Source organism: Bos indicus x Bos taurus, chromosome 18, assembly GCF_003369695.1.
Source record: "Bos indicus x Bos taurus breed Angus x Brahman F1 hybrid chromosome 18, Bos_hybrid_MaternalHap_v2.0, whole genome shotgun sequence".
NCBI classification, from domain to species: domain Eukaryota; kingdom Metazoa; phylum Chordata; class Mammalia; order Artiodactyla; family Bovidae; genus Bos; species Bos indicus x Bos taurus.
Window position 1 is genome coordinate 55,546,964 of NC_040093.1, and position 18,814 is coordinate 55,565,777.

Here is an 18,814-nt window from a genome sequence, read left to right on the forward strand (position 1 = left end):
TGTGTGAGACCCAGTGGGGCATGAACACTCAGAGCATAGCAGCCTCCATACCCACCCATCCAGCATGCATCACCAACCCATCATCCACCCATCATCCATCCACCCATCCATCCATCCCATCATCCACCCATCCATCCCATCCATCAATTCCACCATTTTCCCAGCACCCATCCAGCATCCTTCATCCAGTCTTCACAGAGCACCTAATGTGAGGCTATAAGAAATAAGGTGTGACAGAAATGGAAAATTATCGATGACTGTGGAAGCTGGGTGATCAGCACACAGGGTTATACTACAGGGTTATACAAGCACACAGTTATACTATTTGCCCACTCTTGTGTCTTCTGTTTGAAGATTCTCACCTACGAGGTTGAACAGAGACAAGGTGCGGAGTGCGGGAACTGGGGACTGCAGTCTCAGGCCCCGCCTGCCACATGCAAGCAGTCAGTGCCTGAACTCTTTCCAAGCTCTGGGGAGCGGTGACATTAGGCCCGCAGAGCCCTAGTGCCTCCAGCATCAGCTCCAAGCAGCACCCAGAAGGAGGACCCTGCTTCCACCAGGACACAGAAAAAGCAGTTTCTAGCTGTGACGGAGGTCGCGTTATGTGTTACTAGGCCCCAAGCGGCACGCTGAAGCCACAGAGAAGGCCCAGGGATGGGTCTGGAAGGCGAAAGGCAAGGAAAGTGGGGGACCTGCCGCCTGATTCAACACCACACCCCCTGCACCCCCACAACCCCCTTCGCCTCTGTCCTCAGGCCACCCGCTCCAGGCCAGCTTCACAGAGACCAGACGTGCCTGCGGGCTGGCTGGGGACCAAGGGCACAGGTAACGAGGCCTCGGACCTCAAAGACAACCGTCACGCGACAGTGAATAGCCATGCGTTTAATGCCTTACAGAACAAACTTGTTCTCTGCTATGAAGTTCATTATGAACTTGAATCACTGTGACTGTCGAGTCTAGAATCCAGGTTAAATCCCGGGCGACGACAACTCTTGTGTCCAATAATTTAACCGAGTGAAGTTTGTGTAGATTCGCAAACCTTTTCATATATCTCCAGAATTTAACTGGTGAGACGTAGCAAGCCCTCCACCCCGCCGCCATTGGTGGAGAGAGTCGGCTAAGGCGACCACGGCTGAACCGTGTTCTGAGCTCAGAGGAACATCCGTTGTCATCTGGGCCATCTGCCCGGGGCCTGGCGCCCACCCTGCCCTGGGACGAGAGCTGGCTTCTGAAGGCCGTGCCAGGGTAGCGGGGCAGGCTGAGGCCCTGACGGAATCCCCGGGGGAGGGCCCCGCATCCCCACCCAGCCCACAGCCACCGATACCCACCACCACCCGGCAGTAACACGCCTTCCCTCTCGCCGTGGAAGCCGGGGCCCGGCCTCCCGGTGTGAGCCCGCCACAGGCCAGAGACCACAGTTCAACTCCGCTTTACTCTAGAAGTGCCTCTGGGTGCACAGCCCCACGTCCCCACCCCCGGGAAATCATCGTTTCCTGGGCTGGGGGACGTCGGTCGGCTTCGGTGAGCGTGACGCTAGAGTTTGCTGTTCTTCTGGAACTGCGCCACCAGGCTGAGGACCTGCTCGGAGGCCTTGATGCTCTTGGAGCCGAGGTAGGCGGTGCTGTTGGCGGCCGTGTCCTCTAGGAAGTAGCGGTAGTTGACCATCAGGCCGCAGGCGCCCGTGACGCCCTTGAGGCTGACGTCGGCCAGCCAGTTGATGCGCCAGAGCACGGCCCCGTTCTGCAGGTGGAAGTGGGCCACGGGGTTGAGCGCGTAGCCCCGGTGCTTCTCCCCGTACAGGTACCAGGCGCACAGCCGCATCAGCGGGGCTTGCAGTGCCCGCGCCAGCTGCTCCGACTGCGCCCACTCGCTGCTGCTCAGCAGCGTCTGCAGCGTTTCAAGCGCGGGGCCGCCCGTGAGCTCGGCGATCTCCTGACTCTCGGAGTCCGTCAACAGTCCGCTCCGCCCGTGCTCCTTGGCTTTGGACTTGAGTAGCCCCAGGAGCCACTTGGTGAAGCCGGGGATGGGAGACAGGCTGGAGAAGGCGCCCAGCGCGGGGAACTCCTTCTGCAGGCGCGGGGGGTAGGGGAGGAGGGGGAGAGAACACACACACGCGGTTCAGGGCTGAGGCACGGACACGGACACCCCCGCGTTTACGGCCTACGTGTGGCGAGCCTCCGGGTGCTGCCGCGTGGCGGACGGGCACCATGTGCGGCGGGCTACTCTCACAGCAAGAATCTGCCATGTGCAGGAGTTCTGGAGGCGTCCTGCGGCCCCAGGACAAGCCTCCCCTTGTGGTGTGTCCACCTGTACCGCCATCTGTGCAGGCAAGCTGGGGGTCTCGCCTGAAATCGGAGGGGTGGGTTGCTGTGGAGTAGGGGCCTGAATAGAGCCCACCAGGGGCCGCTCAGGGACTCTGCTGAGGCAGCATAATCGGGTTTGGTGCTCCGCACACTGTTGAATGAATAACTGATCACCTAACAATACCAATGGGGGCGGAGGATGGGGCGGGGGCGGGGGGCAAGGGCAGGTCTCCACATCAGATAACACGGTTCAATCACTGCTGTTCAAATCGCACAGCGTCCTCAATGCTCGTTTCACAGAAGCCAGAATTTTCCAACTGAAAATGTAACATACGCTCACGCCAGAAGAAGCATCTTAAAGTTCAGGACAGAAGCAAAGGAAGCAGCGCTCCAGTACTCTGAGCTCTCCAGGCGACAGAGAGGAGTCCTCTGTCTCCTGGCGGTGTTTACAAGGCTGAGACAGCTCTCTCACATCCTGCTGTCTGGATTTACATGACAAGGATTTACAGTCCTCTTCGTCCTCACTCAGGATCCAGAACCACAACTTTAACAACAGGATGCTCTTAAGACGACCCCCGGACGCTCCTAACCCTGCTCCCCCCATCTTTCATAACCCGCCACGCAGACCTCTGTGGGGACAGGGCTGTGCTTCTCTCCAGACTCCCCGGACGGCCATCCCGCTCCCAGCCCAGATGGGGAGCGGACGTCAGCGGGCAGCGCAGCTCCTGGGCCGCAGGACTCAGGAGCAGAGCTCGTGGGCGGGTCCCGGGCCGGGCCTCCTCCTCCGACTGCCTTCCTGACCCTCTTGCTTGCTCCCCCAACCCCACCCCCATCATCAACACCTTCAGCAGAGAAGCAGAAGAAAAGAACTCAAGAGTAACTAGAACAAGTGGCTCTTATCACCTCTGGGGAGAGCGCAGCAGGGTCTGAATCTAGAAGCTGATGCCCAACTGCATCCTGAGAGCTCAGATGTAATGTGAGGAGTCTACCGCGAGACGGTGTCTGAATTCCACCCTGGCCCATCCCTCTCTGAGGGGCTGCAGAGGCCGCCCCATGTATGGAGACCACAGGCGCAGAGAACACCGCTCTCAGAGCCCGTTCCTAACCGTCTAATTATTTTACCTAAAAATGAGACTCTATGCATGACAGTTTGCCCCAGCCCCTTGTGAGGTGGTTTTAAACAGCCCAGACCCACAGTGGACCAGACGTTTGTTTCCCAGGGCAACTGAGAGAACCTCGTGTCAGCGTTCGAACCCTCCAGCTGCCTGGCCTGAGCTCGGGGCTCCCTGCTGACCACGAGTGGCTGAGGGTGGCTGGGCGGTGCTTGTCAGGGCCAGGACTGGACCATGGGAGCCTACTGGTGACCGCGTGCCAGGAGGAAGCGGCCCCACCAGCCCGGGCGCAGGGATCCTTGCAGATGCCGCCGCCCTTGGGACGCATCTGAGCCTCCTGGTCCATGAGAGGCTAGTTTTGGGGGCCTTTTTCTCAGCATGCCTTCCACCTCCCGAGGCGTCTCAGGGCTCCTAGGAGCTGCCAAGGGGCACCCCTCCTGCTCACCCTGGCCTGGAGAGTCACCTTGTCCTTGAGATGAGGGCAGGACTCCTCGGCCACCCCAAGGCGGGGATGCACAGGGTGGGACCAGCGCCCAGCTCGCTCACCTGCAGCTCCTTCACCACCCGCTTGATGAGGAAGGCGCCCAGCTCCACGCCCTGCAGCCCCTGCTGGGTTAGGCTCAGCGAGTAGAAGATGGCCGTGGTGATCTTGTTCCGCTCCTCCGTCTCTGATGGGGGGCACTCCTTTACTATGATCGTCTGGAAAACACAAAGGACCCCAGGGTAGAGAGAGAGTCTCCCCTGACTCCCCAGACCAGCTCCAGAGGCTACACGTCCTGAGATCTCTCTGGAGGCGGTGGTCTCACAACCTCTGCGGCTGTGTGCCCAGCGCCGTATCATTTCCATCACTTCAAATTCTCATGCAAACTGTGGAATCATGACTCCTGGCCCTTAGGCCTCTCTGGGGCCTCCGTGCAAAACACTCCTCTTGAGCCCTGGAGAAGCACGCTGGCCCTCCTCCAGGGCCACGGGGCCCCACTCTGGGTCACCTGACCTGCACCGAGGGCACACAGGTACCTGGATGCTGCTGGAGATCTCGCTGGTCAGGGCCACATGCAGGACGATCAGGGGTTCCCCTGGCGTCGAGCAGTGAGAGAAGAAGTAGCACCTTCGATAGGGCCCCACGCGTCGCTTCATGTCCATCCAGGTTTTCACGGGGTGCACGGCCTCAGCCCTGGTGGGCACGAGACAACGAAGAGAGACAAACGTCACAGATCACGGATCAGATAGCCGGGGCAGAGTCCTAGTCGGCTATTCACTCAGGTCAAAGAAACCCTGTAAATACAGCTTCGAGGGACTCGGGAGGAAATTCAGAGAAGATCGCTTTAGCATGAAGCGGTACAGACTGAGAGGAACCAGAGCGGGTGATCGTCTTACACACAAAACTGTGCTCTTGGCCCGGGTCTTAAAGCCTGGTTCGCCGGGCCCTGGGGGAGCGGTTGTGCGCCGGATTTTCACACAGGGGCCTGACCAGATGCCTGTTGCTGGGGGTCCTGCGTCTGCTCTGAATCTCCGAGGTCTGAAGTCATCGCTGCCTGTGGACACGCGTTGCCTGGCGGGTTCTGCTAGTCCAGCCACCTCATCCACCGCTGCTGTTTCAACACGAGGCACAGCAGCAGCACTGTATGCCAACCCGCCTTTCACGGTGTCCAGGGCAGGCTGGATTCACTCACTGTATTGTGAGTTTGCAGATTCTTATCCAAGGGAGACATTTTAACAGCTGGTTGGGATGATGCTGTCTGGGTGACTAATGCTCACTCTTGGTCTGTGAGTCTGGGCAGCTCTGATCATGGGGTTCTTTGGGCAGAAGTGGGCTTGAGAGCTTTCTTTCTTTCTTTTAGACGTTTATTATTATCATTTATTTTTTGGCTATGCCGTGTGGCATGCAGGATCTTAGCTCCCTGACCAGAGACCAAACCCGTGCCCCCTGCAGTGGAAGCAGAGAGTCTCAACCACTGGACTGCTGAGGAAGTCCCCCGAGGGCTTTAACTATGAGCACGTAGCCGAGACCCCTCGTGCAGGTTCACTGGCAGAAGGACCCGTCTCTACCTGTGCCCTTTTCTCCTCGTGGTCTCGGCATCATCTGCCAGGACAGCCACCCCTGGGAATACCGTGTTTGGGTTTTATCAGGCTCGGGAGGAAACGTACATGGGTGGGGAGGCGGGGGATGGAGGCTGGCTTTCAGCTGAAATCTAAGCAGAGCGGCAGCGTCACACTCACTCGCTGATTCTCTGGAGCACTTCGCACGGGGAATGCCAGGTGACCCGCTCCAGGTTCAGGAACCCCGAGGAAAACCACTCTGAGAGCATGTTTTTCAGCACCCCGTTCATTTCCTGAAACGGAGAGGAGAGAACGCTGACCTTCCGTGGGGAAGATGTCCAGCCCATCCCCGAGGTGCTGCTGGGAATCAGACACAAAGTCGGGCAGGGGTGTGTGCTGAGACAGCCGGACAGACGGAATGCAGCGCTATCCCTTCTCTCCTCCCACCGGTAAGACAGCCGACTGGAGTGTTCAAGCTGAACCAAGTTCCCCAAGTCAGATAACGTGTTCTGGCTCATTTGCCACCGTGGACACAGCTACGCATGTGAGTTAAGCTCACGCTGAACAGTGTGTCGTGGAGCGAATGTGGACACCCTCTCAGGACCATTCTTTGATTCACCAAGACACCCATCCTTCTTTCTTAAGAGAAATAAGTGCTGGCTCCCAGCCCCACATTTTAGACAACTCTAAGGTGTGTGCGTGTTTTCCTATTTTTAATGTCTCGGAACTCAGGACCCATCTCTAGAGTGACGGCAGGTCATGGCTGAATCGGCAGCATTCTTTCCTTCCCTGAGTGGCCATAGAGTAATAGTGCATCTGGCAATCTGTGCATTTAAATTTGACATTATTCTAATTTCACTTTTTTACAGCAAATCTGCTTCCCAAAATGATCTGAGTCAACTTTACCATCAGAGATACATTCACACTGAGACTCTGAGGAAGACCAGAATGAGAGGTGCAGGAGGAGAGGACGCGGCTTAGTCTGGTGATCTCAGGCCAAATAAGTGGCAAGCTTTGTAACAGCCAGAGAGGAGGGACATCCAAAGCAAGAGACACGGCTGTTGTTCCTCAACAGTTGTGTCCCTTTCTTCCAAATCTACAGAAGCCTCACTTTTTAGCTGGGCACAAGGATGTTCAGAACAAAGCCTGCACGGCAACTGAGGGTAGCCACATCACTGAGTTCTGGCTACTCAGATGTAAGCGGAGGTGTTCTGTAGCAGCTTTTGGGAACCTTGAAAGATGGCAGGAGCAGCCCTTTGCTTCTCTTTTTCTTTGTCCTTCCCACTGCAGGTTGGAAGGTGATATGATGGCTAGAGCTAAAGCAGCCACCAGGGGCCGTGAGGTAACTTTGAGGATGAAAGTTGTTCAGGGAAGAGCAACAAGCAGAAGTCTGGGTCAACGGAGGGCACCACAGAGCAGGATCAGCCCTGGGCTGCCCACCTCCAGACTTCTAAATGAGAGGCAAGCTTCTCTTGTTCAAACCACTATTGTTCTTGAGTCTCTGTTATTTAAGATGAGCTACATACTACACTGAATATTATTACTGAGTAACAGCAAACATCTCCGTTTGTCTGGTACAGAACTGACCTTATGAATCCCTGTATAGGAATCACAAAGACCATGACGGATAACACCTATAAAACTGTACACAAGCTAAGAAACTGTTATAGGGCCAGTTCACATTCTAATCCATGCTAGAAGCTCAAAGGACTCAGAACCTGGTCACTTGAGGATACATTGCAGGCATGGAGTTGGTGGCTCAGAAAGGGTTTCAGAATGAAGTGAGGGCCACCTTTAAACACTGAAGGCCTGGGGCACAGAAGAGGCCCCATGGGGCCGAGAAGTTGGGGGTTAAGTCATCTAGGACCAACTAGGGGAGGCAAAAGTCAGACTCCACGTAAAGAAGAACATTCGTGTAGCTGGGGCTGCCCACGGAGTTCCTCCTGGCAGAGAGCGGCCCTCCCCATGGGATGAGACGGGCACAGGGTGGGCAAGAACACGGCAGAAATGTTTTGATTAGAGGGCCATGTGACCTCTCATTTCTCTTCACTCTTTACCCCACGGTCTAGTCTCCTTCACTGGGCTCTCAGCTCCATAAGCGTGGAGGTCATTTCTGATTCATTCCTCTGGTTCTCAAAGCATCAGTGGGGTCTCCCACGTGGAAGATGATAACGGATTGATGGCAAATGGAAAAGAGAAGACACCCTGGAGAACAGCGACTAGAAGCAGCAGGGGGAGGAAGGGATGGCTTTCTGGTCAACACAGATGGCCTCTTATAAAACTCTCTTTCCTGCATGGACTACAGTGGTTCAGTCTTCCTGGGGTCCTTGCACACTCTAGAGTGTGCACTAAACACCAGCACCCTCTCCCCAGAGAAATGCAAACACATTAGTAAAACTCTGTATAGAATTTCCTGGGTTTCATGGACCCCTTTGAAACTCATCTATGGATCATCCCCAGGGGTCCCTGGATCCCAGGCTGGGGACCTCTGCTCTGAAAGGTCAGGAATGGACCAGTCGAGTTCCATGTAGGATGTACTGGCATCTCTGTGACACATATAACAGGAAAAAGCTGGGAAAAAAATCTAGCTTCAGTGGTAGTTCAGTTCAATTACGAAAGGAATGGTCTGGCTGATGGAAGTGGCCTCCTCTCTAAGTCCCTTCGTTCTATTCTGGGCTACTGACAGCTATAAAATGTGACACTGGACACGAGATCTGGGAATCTAGGTTAAAGGTGACCCATCTCCCCCGCTCAGGGCCACCAGGACCGCAGCTGTTCAGGCTGGAATCAGGCGCCGAGGGCAGTAAGGCTGCTGGATCTCTGACCGTGGAAGGAGAGGGAACGGGCATGTGTGTGTCAGCCTCAGGAATTCAGAAACTTCATCGGCAACCCAGGACTTGAATGTGCCAGCTGCTGGCACAACATTCTTCTGTACAAATAAGCTCACCTCTTAGTCTGGCTGACAGAACTCAGTAGGACCACGAGGATCACCAGGGTAATTACAAACAGGACAAGCCACCAGGGAGCTCACGACGCTGTCTTGGGCTGGGTGCGGCGGCGGTGCTGGGGGCCTGGCTGGGGAAGAGCTCGGTCCCTTCTCCTATTTCTGCCTGGACTTCTTTTGAGGTTTCCACAGCCTTCACCATATTTCCGTGTTCACGTTTCCCATCATTTCCCAAATGCCAGGCCCACTCTGCACATCGCTGATGGTGCCTACACTCTCTGCTAGAACGGGAGTTCCCTGGGCTTCATCGGGGGTTTTATCTGTAAGAAACGTAACTCTTCAACCTAAAAGGGCTTTTGGAAAGAATTCTGTGTCTGTAACCAGGACACACAGGAGGCACGCTCCACCCTGCAAAACGCACACACTGTGTCCCCTGCTCAGTGCGCGGTTGACGCACAACTACAAGTTCACAGGGCGTCCCCTTCAGGAGGAGAGCAGCTGACAGGTGGCCTGGACTCACGCCTCGGAGCCCAAAGCCCTCCTCAGGAAGGAACACGCAGATTCGGGCTTCTGGTCACACGCCTAGGTGTCAGAATTAGCCTCTCAACTCACTTGGAACTTCAACAGAGAAGAACTTTTTTTAACAAAAAGAACATTTTGATCTTGTAAGCCAAGGCACTGCTTCTTTTTCAGCTTAATTAAAGCTGCTTTGTGGGTTTGATATCACCCCCTGCCATCCCACCCCCGCCACCAACAATGGATGACTGATTATTCTTCTATCTCCTATGGTTAAAACTCGGTGAGGGTGGGCAGGGGGAGGTCCTGTGATCAGAGAATTCAAGGACAATGACAAGTCCCTTTCCTACAGAATTCTTAACTATGAAAACAACTAAAATGCCTCTTGGAACAACTCCATTAAGATCAGTTCACTTACTACCATCCAAGAAGTTCTACAAAGCAGCATCAGATGGACAGACCACAGCAGCGGGGACTTGGGATGGATCAAGAAGTCCCAGGCTGACCCTCTGAGATGCTCAGGCTCCTCATGACCTTCTAAGTAACAGGTGGCAAAGTCCAGCTTCTCAGCAGTGGATCAGCTATCTTGAGAACCCAGCACAAACGTTTCACCTTTGCCAGGTTGTACGAACTTTCCCCATAGCACTTGCATCTTCCCTGCAGAGACTTGACACTGACTCTGAACTTCCTATTGAGAAGAATTAAGAAACCTTATCTGATTTAAATTATCTGACAAAGGTTTGTGTAGTCAAAGCCATGGTATTTCCAGTAGTCGTGTATGGATGTGAGAGCTGGACCATAAAGAAGGCTGAGTGCCGAAGAATTGATGTTTTCATACTGCGGTGCTGGGGCAGACCCTAGAGAGTCCCTTGGATACCAAGGGGATCAAACCAGTCAATCCTAAAGGAAGTCAACCCTGAATCCTCACTGGAAGGACTGATTGCTGAAGCTGACGCTCCAATACTTTGGCCACGTGATATGAAGAGCCGACGCACTGGAAAATACCTGGATGCTGGGAAAGGTTGAAGGTGGGAGGAGAAGGCGACGACAGAGGATGAGATGGTTGGATGGCATCACCGACTCAATGGACATGAGTTTGAGCAAGCCCTGGTAGGTGGTGAAGGACAGGAAAGCCTGGTGTGCTGCAGTCGACGGAGCTGCAAAGAGCTGGACATGACTGAGCGAGTGAACAACAGGAACAAGGTAAGGGATCCACGCCTGCCTAGACTCCTGCCTGGGGCTTCACGCTGGGCTCCACAGGGATGGAAGTGTCAGGCTTCTAGAACCTTCCTCTATCTCCAATTATCACAGCCCTCGGTCAGAGACAAACACTGGTAAGCATGTTTTCAGCCGAGCTCCACGGCACCTCTTGGGGCATTCCTTAGGAGAAGCAGACTGACTTTGGGCAGACTGTCCGCTGGCAGCCTCTCACCCCAGCGCAGAGCCTGCTGGCCCAGGACAGTGAAGGGACTGGGCAGCAGTCACCTAAAATCACGCTTCTAACCAGAGGACACCAGCCCGTCCTCCCCCTCCTGGTGTGCCTTCCACGGTACCCACTATTCCGTGTGAGATACCCAGTCAGCCTCCTTTTGGGCCTACCACTTGCCGGCGGTTATTCTAAAAATGCCTCTGTGCTCACAAGATCCAGTAACCAAGAAGCTCTGAGATCCAGCAGACTGAGTCCACAGCAGGGTAATGCCCAGGCCTGAGCCCCAAGCAGCTCTGGTTCACCAGAGATTACCTGGCAGCTCCAGAGGCCGGCAGGGTCCAGGGGAGAAGTGCACCTGTGTGATGGGGTGCTGGCCCCTGGGGATGCAGGGCTCCCACTCTAAAGCTTCGAGGGCCAAACCTCTGCTGGTTGCCTACACTGAATTCCTAAAAGCTAAAAGCTCTAGCTGCGCTGCCTCTTAAATGTTGCTGCAAAATCCCGAATCAAACAGAAGAGATGGGATCAAGATGGGCCAAACACACTAGGTGATTCTGGGGGCAAATTACTGCATCAGGTCCCCATGACGACTTCTATGGATTAAAAAACCTGTGTCGAGGGGAGGAAGTAAACTAGTAACTAATGTCTCAGCATCGGAGAATGGAGAACCGGAGGCCACATCAGGAACTGCCCAGGGCGAGGCAGCCCCACTGTTGTGTAGGATGAGTCTTAGCCGCAAAGAAACCTTCCACGGCCCCCGGGGCTTGGTTCCAAGCTCAGACCCTTGAGTGGAGCAGTCTGACCTCGGGACAAATGGGGGCGATTAGTTGCCAGGTTCGCTGGACGCTGGGGCACCCAGGAGTCCAACTTACACTTCATCATTTGGCTACACAGGACAAGGTTCCCAGTTTTCCAGGAGCTGATCATCTAGTTGCAGGGTAACAATACATTTAAAGGCTAGATTCTGTGGTTAACGTGTCTGAGTGGTACAGACAGTTACATGCCTATGAAGCACAGAACGGGGTGAGGCCACCCTGAGCTGGACTAGCTGGAAAAGTCCAAAAAACGAGCTGGGGGTGGAGGTGGCTCCTACTCTTAACAGGAATCATGAGGGATGCGGGTTCAGGAACTTTCTATCCAAGAGAGAGCCTAGCTGGAGAGGAGGGTCCGTGCAGGGGAGAAATGCTGGGGGAGTTGGGATGTGCAGCGTGGCCGGTGGGCAGCAAAAATGCCAAAGGACAGACACTGATGGCCAGCCTTCCGGCCACGCGAAGTTTGATGATTTTTTTTTTTTTCAAGAGAAGAGTAGAGACTGACCTGTGGCTTCAGAAGACGGTGGGCGCCGAGGTGGCTGGTATGAAGGAAGCTTGCACAGTCTTAGAAAGATAAACACACTCACAACTAGAGAACATTAAACTCCTGACTCAGGGAAACCAAATAAAACAAAGCCATTAAATGAGTGGGTTGTCTCACCTTCCCTTCGGTTTTATAGGAGAAGGCACATTCTAAGAGACTAAGCCAGCTTCGATCTGGTTAGGCCGTCAACTGAGAGTCGGAGTGCCATGATGGAGTGCACACCTGCAGCCGCGGCGGCAGGGCTTGGGCGGAGGCAATCTTACCAGCTCTGCGCTCTGGGGGCTGCACTGGGACAAGCTTCAGTCACCTCATCTGTCAGGCAGTCCCCACGTCTCGCTGAGGATGAAATGAGCTAGTGAATGGAAGGCACTTACACCTACTGTGTCTGCGGTTAATCTTCGTATACTCGAAGGGAAGCTCCCGGACCACGCCACCGTGGAGCCTGGAGCATGCCTGGGACAACACAGCCAGCCCATGGATGGCTGAAGGGGTGGACGGATGGGCAGAGGGGTTCACTGTGGGTCAGGTGACAGACATCCCACCTGATTCTCAAGTCTCCTATGCAATGAGAATTTAGTTTCAGAAGGCTTTCAGGAGCACTGGTCTCTGCTTCAAAGGAAAAAAAAAAAGTCTGCTTGGATTGCAGACTAAACCCAAGACACTCTTGGGAGGAATGGGTATGCCCGCAGGGTGTGGAACACAAGGTCTCAGCCTTTCAGATGGGGATTTAATTGGGAACACTCAATTTAACACACTCAGAATCCAAGACTGACTTGGTGCTAACGCAATAGACCACCAAGGTTCTCAGCTTGGCCCTAGGTAACACTTAGCGGTGTAGATCAGTCAGCTACTAAGAGCAGTCAAATCATAGCCTCTATCATCACCCCGAGATTAATCCTAACTACACCCAGTTTTAATGCATCTACGGCAAAGAAAGTTTCTTATACACACCAGAACTCATATACCATGACGGGATATAAAGTGTAGCCTATAAAACCCAGGGAATTTGGATTTGGGTAGTGGTCAGACATTCTTATTTGCTCTGAGTTCTTGGTCAGGTCATGTGAACTTATCTGACCTGTTTCTTTTACTGTAAAAGGTGACATATCACTTCCCCAAGAGTAAGGATATGAACAGGAAAACCATTATGCCAGGTGTTAGGCGTTCTTAAAGGAATCAGGACATAATCCTTTTAACTGTTCACTTCTTTTCCAAGCCAACTGAACTCGATAAAGTTCTGAATGTCAAAACTTTTCTATAATGTTTACAGCATTTTTGGTTTGCTATAGAGCAAATTAGTGGTCCATACTTGATATCAATGGAATACAAGAACTATATTCAACTATCAGCCACCTTTCAAGTCATCACTATTTAAACCTTAAATTATTTGTTCACATCTAAAGTGGGCTCACCTCGCTAAGTGCCTGATTACCCAAGGAGACAACTTAGAATCCTATTTTAGGGCTTAACTCGGGCTGGTGAAACGCTCTGCCCCGGACGACATGGCAGAGACGATAGAGGGCACCTGGACTCCTGGACGGTGGTGACCTCGAGTTCTAGTCACCTCTGTACGTTTCACAGGGTTTTTCAGGATAATGGCTCACACAGCTGGCGCTACAAGTAAGTTACCTTTTGTTGACCCCATCCAGGTTTTCAGAAAGTTACCCGATGCTCCGTTTGGTACTCATTCAAGTGTACCGCAAAGACGAAAATCTCAGGTAAGATAATAAAACAGAGAACTTTATAGAGCATGCTCATCAGGAACGAGGTGTGACAGGCACCTTGAAAGTAAGCTGGTGCCAAGTTTCTACCAAAACTGGAGAGAGCTGAGGCTTGAGTGAGGAAAGGGTGGGAAGGAAGTGGGGCAGGGTTCAGGGGCTGTGACTCTCGGAGAAGTGGGCACGGCTCCAGGCAAGCGAAGGTGGAGTGCTTGGGGCTTGAGGGGCGAGGGCCGCCAAGGGTCAGCGGACCTGGGCACTAGGCGGGGGCGCGGCCCGGGCGGTCCCCGCCCCCACGAGGTCCGGGGACGGCCCGGGCGGAGCCTTACCCGGACGTGCGGCCCGTCCACTAGCTTGAGGGCTTGCGCCTCGAGCAGGTCGGCCCGCAGCCGCACCAGGAAGCGCACGCCGCCCTCCATCTTGCTGATGTGGTGGAAGAGGCTGCGGTAGCGCGGCACTAGCGCGTAGCGCAGCCGGTCCTCGGCCTGCAGCAGCACGGCTGCCTCCCGCGGCTGCTGGCGCAGCTGGAGCACACCGGCGCTCTGCTCGGCCACCTGGCTGTGGTCCACGCCGAAGCCGCGCGCCAGGCGGCCCAGTAGCTCGGCGCGCTCGGCTGTCTCGGCCAGGCCGCCGTAGAAGCTCACAAAGTCCGCGCACTGGTTCTCCGCCCTCGCCGGGGTCTTCTCGCGCAGCTCATAGGCCGGCATCGCGGGCACGGCGCGGTGCAGCAGCTCGTCCATGGCCCGCTCCAGGGCGCCGGCCGCCGCCGGCCGCCCGCTCGACAGCCGGGGTCCTGGCGGCTGCGGCTGCCGCGGGGGTAGCCGCAGCCGGAGGAGGCGCCCGGCAGACAAGCCTGGCCCGAGGACTCGCATGGTGAGCGGCGACAGCTGCCTGGGGAACGCCGCGGCCGCCGCGCTTCCGGGTTCCGGCGCGCGCGCCTTCCCATTGGCCGAGGCTGAGGGACGGCCGGGGCGGCGACCAATCGGGAATGGGAGGGAGCGGGGAGACTGGGCGGGGCGACGGGGCGGTATGGAGCGCGGCGCCAGGCCAAGTGCGGCCAAAGGTAACCCGGACCGCGACCAATCCGAGGGCCGAGCGGCGGCGGGGCGGCTCCGGTTGGTGAGTTCAGGGGTGGCCCCTGCCCTGTCAGCTGTTCACCCAAAGTCACCTCCTCTGCCCCTCTCTCCTCCAGGGCCTAGCTCTTCAGCCCTAAGGAACATGACAGTCACTCAGCGGACGTGTTACACGCGCAGATTCCTGGCCCGACCCCAGAGATTCTCGGAGTGTCTGGGGCAGGGGCGCAGGCATCTGCGTGTCTACGAAGTACGCTAGTGGTCGTTTCTGGCAAGGTAGGTCGCCTCTGTCTCGACCCCTGCCTAGCGCTCTCGCTTGCACAGATGACCCCCAGAGCTGCAGGCTATCGCTCTCCTGAGCTCCGGACCCAGGCTTCCAGCTGCCTGCTGGAGCGCTCTCTCACCGATGCGGCAAACGGGGCTCTCCCAAGCGGCTCGTGCCCCACCCTGTCCCCCTTCCCTTGGTCCTCATTCATTCACTCCCTTATTCAACAGAGTGTTTATTAACGGCCTGGCAGGTGCCAGGTCGTGCACTAGGCACAGAGATAAAATAGTGAACGACAGACCTGATCGTGCCTCCATGGAGTTTACATTCTAACAGGAAAACAGACCACGGCATAACTACTGGTTGCGGTAAGTGCTGTAAGGGAAATAAACTGTGTGGAGTGATATAACTGGGCCGGCGTGGACTTCCCCTCACCCTGTGGACCGGGTCATCAAGGAAGGTCTCTTCCGCACAAGCTCAGGAGCAGGAGCAGGAGCGCAGGAGTACCGTATCAGTTACTAACCCTATTCTCACTTGCTCCACAACCAAATGCAAGCACCCTCTTCCATCGCTGGAGGGAGCACCACTTGGTAACATCCCTGTGTGGTGGGGAGGGGGTGCCTTTGGAATACCTCTCAGCATTGCAAACTGGCCCAGCAATTTGCACAGATAAATCCTCCGTCTGCTGAATGGGCTAATGTTCCTAGGAGAGATAATTTCCTCCCCTAGGAAGTGAGGCTCTGACTCCCTTCTGTTGTCTCCTCCTCCTCCTAGTCCCAATCCCATACTGCATTCATGGGAGAATACCACACACCAGCCATGTCCCCCACGGAGCAAAAACTGCAGGAGGCACGAGGAATACGTGCGGTTTTGCTCCACTCAGATGGAAATCCAAAGCGTCCTTTGTTCAAGGGGGGAGAAAACCCAGTGCCTGGCTGCCTAGATACCAGAACTACCCTAGAACTGTCTGGTCCAAGTGTTACGGTATAAAGAAGCCGAGGGGTAGTAGTTCTTTATGGGGCCAGCCTTTGCCCTGATCTTACAGGGCTCCTTCTGCCGAGGCACAGACACGCAAAGCCTTCTGAGGGCTTGGCAGTGGCTTCTGAGCCAGCGCTGGTTCACCTTCACTAAGGAAATGGCCAAGACGCATCTCCAGCTGCTGAAAGGAGTCTGCCCAGGCCAGACAGGCTGCTATGGTGCTTGGCCTCACATTCCCCATTCCATGTGCTCTCATCTATCTGGGATACCCCGGCCTTGCTGCAGGAACCTCATCCACTGCTTAATTACTAATATTCGCTTAAAGTACAGTTCTCAATCCCTCTTCCATCTCCCTACCTTTTCACATACTTTTTTTTTAAATTGAAGTATGGTTGAATTATAATGTGTTAATTTCTGCTGTACAGCAAAGTGGTTCAGTTATATGTATGTATACATTCTTCTTCATAGTCTTTTCCATTGTGGTTTATCACAGGATATTGAATATAGTTCTTGGTGCTCTACAGTAGGACCCTGTTGTTATCTATTCTATATATACCAGTTTGCATCTGCTAATCCCAGACTCCCAATCCGATCCTCTCCCAGCTCCCTCCTCCTTGGCAACTACCAGTCTGTTCTCTATGTTCCTGATGCTGTTTCACAGATAGGTCCATTTGTGTTATCTTTTAGATCCCACATATAAGTGATATCATATGGTATTTGTCTCTCTCTTTCTGATTTACTTCACTTAGTATGATAAACTCTAGCTGCATCCGTTCATATAATTTCCTTTTTTTCTGATAAATAAGAGGTTTTAATGTATAAAAAGTGAATTAAGCAGCTCCTGGAACACATATAATTTCTTGATTCTGCTTTGCTCTGTGTTCATAGTTCATTTTCTCTAGGTGTCAACTGCCATTCTCTGCTTCTCCCTGCATATTCCCTTGGTTCAAAACACTGCCCTAATCCAAGACTGAAATTGAGAAAACAATTCCATTTACAAGAGTATCAAAAAGAAAAAAGCACTTAAGAATAAATTTAACCAAGGACATCTAGGACATGTACACGGAAAAAAACAGAACACTGAAATGAAAGAAGATCCAATCAAATGGAAAGATAGTCTGTGTTTATGAGTTGGAATATTTAACATGGTTAAGATGGTAAAACTGCCCAGATGAATATGCAGATTCAATGTAATCCCTATCAAATCCTCTTTGCAGAAATGGAAAAGTTCAGCCTAAAATTCAAAATGAAAATGCCAGAGGCCCTGAACAGCCCAAACTCCTTCTTTGTTCTTTAAAAAGAAGAACAAAGTTGGAAGATTCACACTTCCTGATTTCAAAACTCACTACAAATTTACAGTATCCAAAACAATGTGGTGCTGACAAAAAGGCAGATGTATACATGGATGGGAGAGAACTGAGAGTCCAGAAATAAACCTATGCATCTGTGGTCTGCTGATTTCTCACAAGGTTTCTATGACCATTGAATGGAAGAAAGGATAGACTTTTCAACAAATGGGACCAGAACAACTGGATATCCACATGCAAAAGAATGAATCCAGATGTCTACCTCACACCATACACAGAAATTAACTTAAAATGTATCAGTGACCTAAATATAAATCTCTCAGAAGGGAAAATAGATGTAAATCTTCATGACATTAGACTAGGCAGTGGTTTCTTAAATATGACACCAAAAGCAAAAACAACAAAATAAAGTGCACTTTATCAAAATTAAAAACTTTCGTGCATCAAAGGACATTATCAAGAAAGTGAAAAGATAATCCACAGAATGGGAGAGATACTTGAAAACCACATACCTGATAAGGATCTAGTCTCTAGAATGTATGAAGTATTCCTATATTTGGACACCAAAAAGATAAACAACCCAATTTAAAAAAAGGGCACAGGAATTTGAATAAACATTTCTCCCAAGAGGATATGTATATGAACAATAAACATGTGAAAAGATTCTCAACATCAGTAGTCAGTATGGAAATGCAAATCAAAACCACAGTGAGCTATCACTTCAAATCCACTGGCATGGCAATAATAATAACTACAAACAGTAACAACAGTCAAGTAAGTGTTGGTGAGGATATTGAGAAATTGGAACTGTCACACACAGTGGGGATGTAAAATGGTTCTGTGCGTGTGTGCTGAGTCACTCAGTCATGTCCGACTCTGCGACCCTATGGACTTGTAGCCCACCGGACTCCTCTGTCCATGGGGTTCTCCAGGCAAGAATACTGGAGTGGGTTGCCATTCCCTTCTCCAAGGGATCTTCCCAACCCAGGGATCGAACCCAGGTCTCCTGCGTTGCAGGCGGATTCCTTACTGTCTGAGCCACCAGGGAAGCCCAAAATGGTGCTGCCATTGTGGAAATTATTTTGGTAGCACCTTAAGAAGTTAAACACAGAGTTACCATATGGCCCAGCAACTCCACGGCTAAGTATATGTTCACAGTAAAACGTGAATACAGATATTCACAGCAGCATTATTCATAAAGTCAAAAACAGCCCAAACATCCATGACTGGATGAATGGAATAAACCCAATGTCATATGTCTACAAAATGGAATATTAACAGCCATCAATAGGTATGGAATACTGATACATGTTGCAACATGGATGAGTCTGGAAAACATTATGCCAAGTGAAAGAAGCCAGATACAAAAGACCACGTTTTGTAGGATCCTATTTATGTGAAATCTCTAGAACAAGTCTCTACAAAAGTCTATACAGACAGAAAGTAAATTAATGGTTGCCTAGCACTGTGGGAGGGGAGAATTGGTAGTCACAGTTCATGGGTGTGGAGTTCTTTTTGGCTGATGGAAATGATCTGGAATTATCCAGTGATGATGACTACACAACATGAATGTACTAAAACCTCCCAAATTGCACACTTTAAAATGGCTGAAAGAGGCTCAAACTTCCAGGTAGGAAATGAATGAGGCACATGTATGAAATGTACAGCGTTGAGGGATATAGTCAATAGTTATGTAATATCTTTGTGTGGAGACAGATGGTAACTAGACTTGCCGTGGTCATTTTGTAAAGTAGAGAAACACTGAATCGTTATGTT

General features: G+C 52.6%; 1 protein-coding gene across 1 annotated transcript; it reads right to left on the reverse strand.

Moving 5' to 3' along the window:
* Nucleotides 1-867: 867 nt before the first annotated feature.
* Nucleotides 868-14,327, reverse strand: MLYCD (malonyl-CoA decarboxylase). Its single transcript, XM_027513933.1, has 5 exons — nucleotides 13,745-14,327; nucleotides 5,636-5,748; nucleotides 4,433-4,589; nucleotides 3,962-4,114; nucleotides 868-2,067 (listed from the first exon to the last, which is right to left on the reverse strand). Exons 1-5 carry the CDS (start codon nucleotides 14,285-14,287, stop codon nucleotides 1,534-1,536), a joined length of 1,500 nt encoding a protein of 499 aa, XP_027369734.1. The 5' UTR covers nucleotides 14,288-14,327; the 3' UTR covers nucleotides 868-1,533.
* Between the last annotated feature and the right edge of the window lie 4,487 nt (nucleotides 14,328-18,814).

Bases quoted from the DNA above. Each gene is read 5' to 3' on its own strand.
- MLYCD (XM_027513933.1), bottom strand. From the start codon at position 14,287: ATGCGAGTCCTCGGGCCAGGCTTGTCTGCCGGGCGCCTCCTCCGGCTG. The intron at 5,749-13,744 runs GTAAGGCTCCGC...TCTCCGTTTCAG, and splicing joins TGGACGGGCCGCACGTCCGG to GAAATGAACGGGGTGCTGAA. The intron at 2,068-3,961 runs GTGAGCGAGCTG...CCGCGCCTGCAG, and splicing joins GGGTGGTGAAGGAGCTGCAG to AAGGAGTTCCCCGCGCTGGG.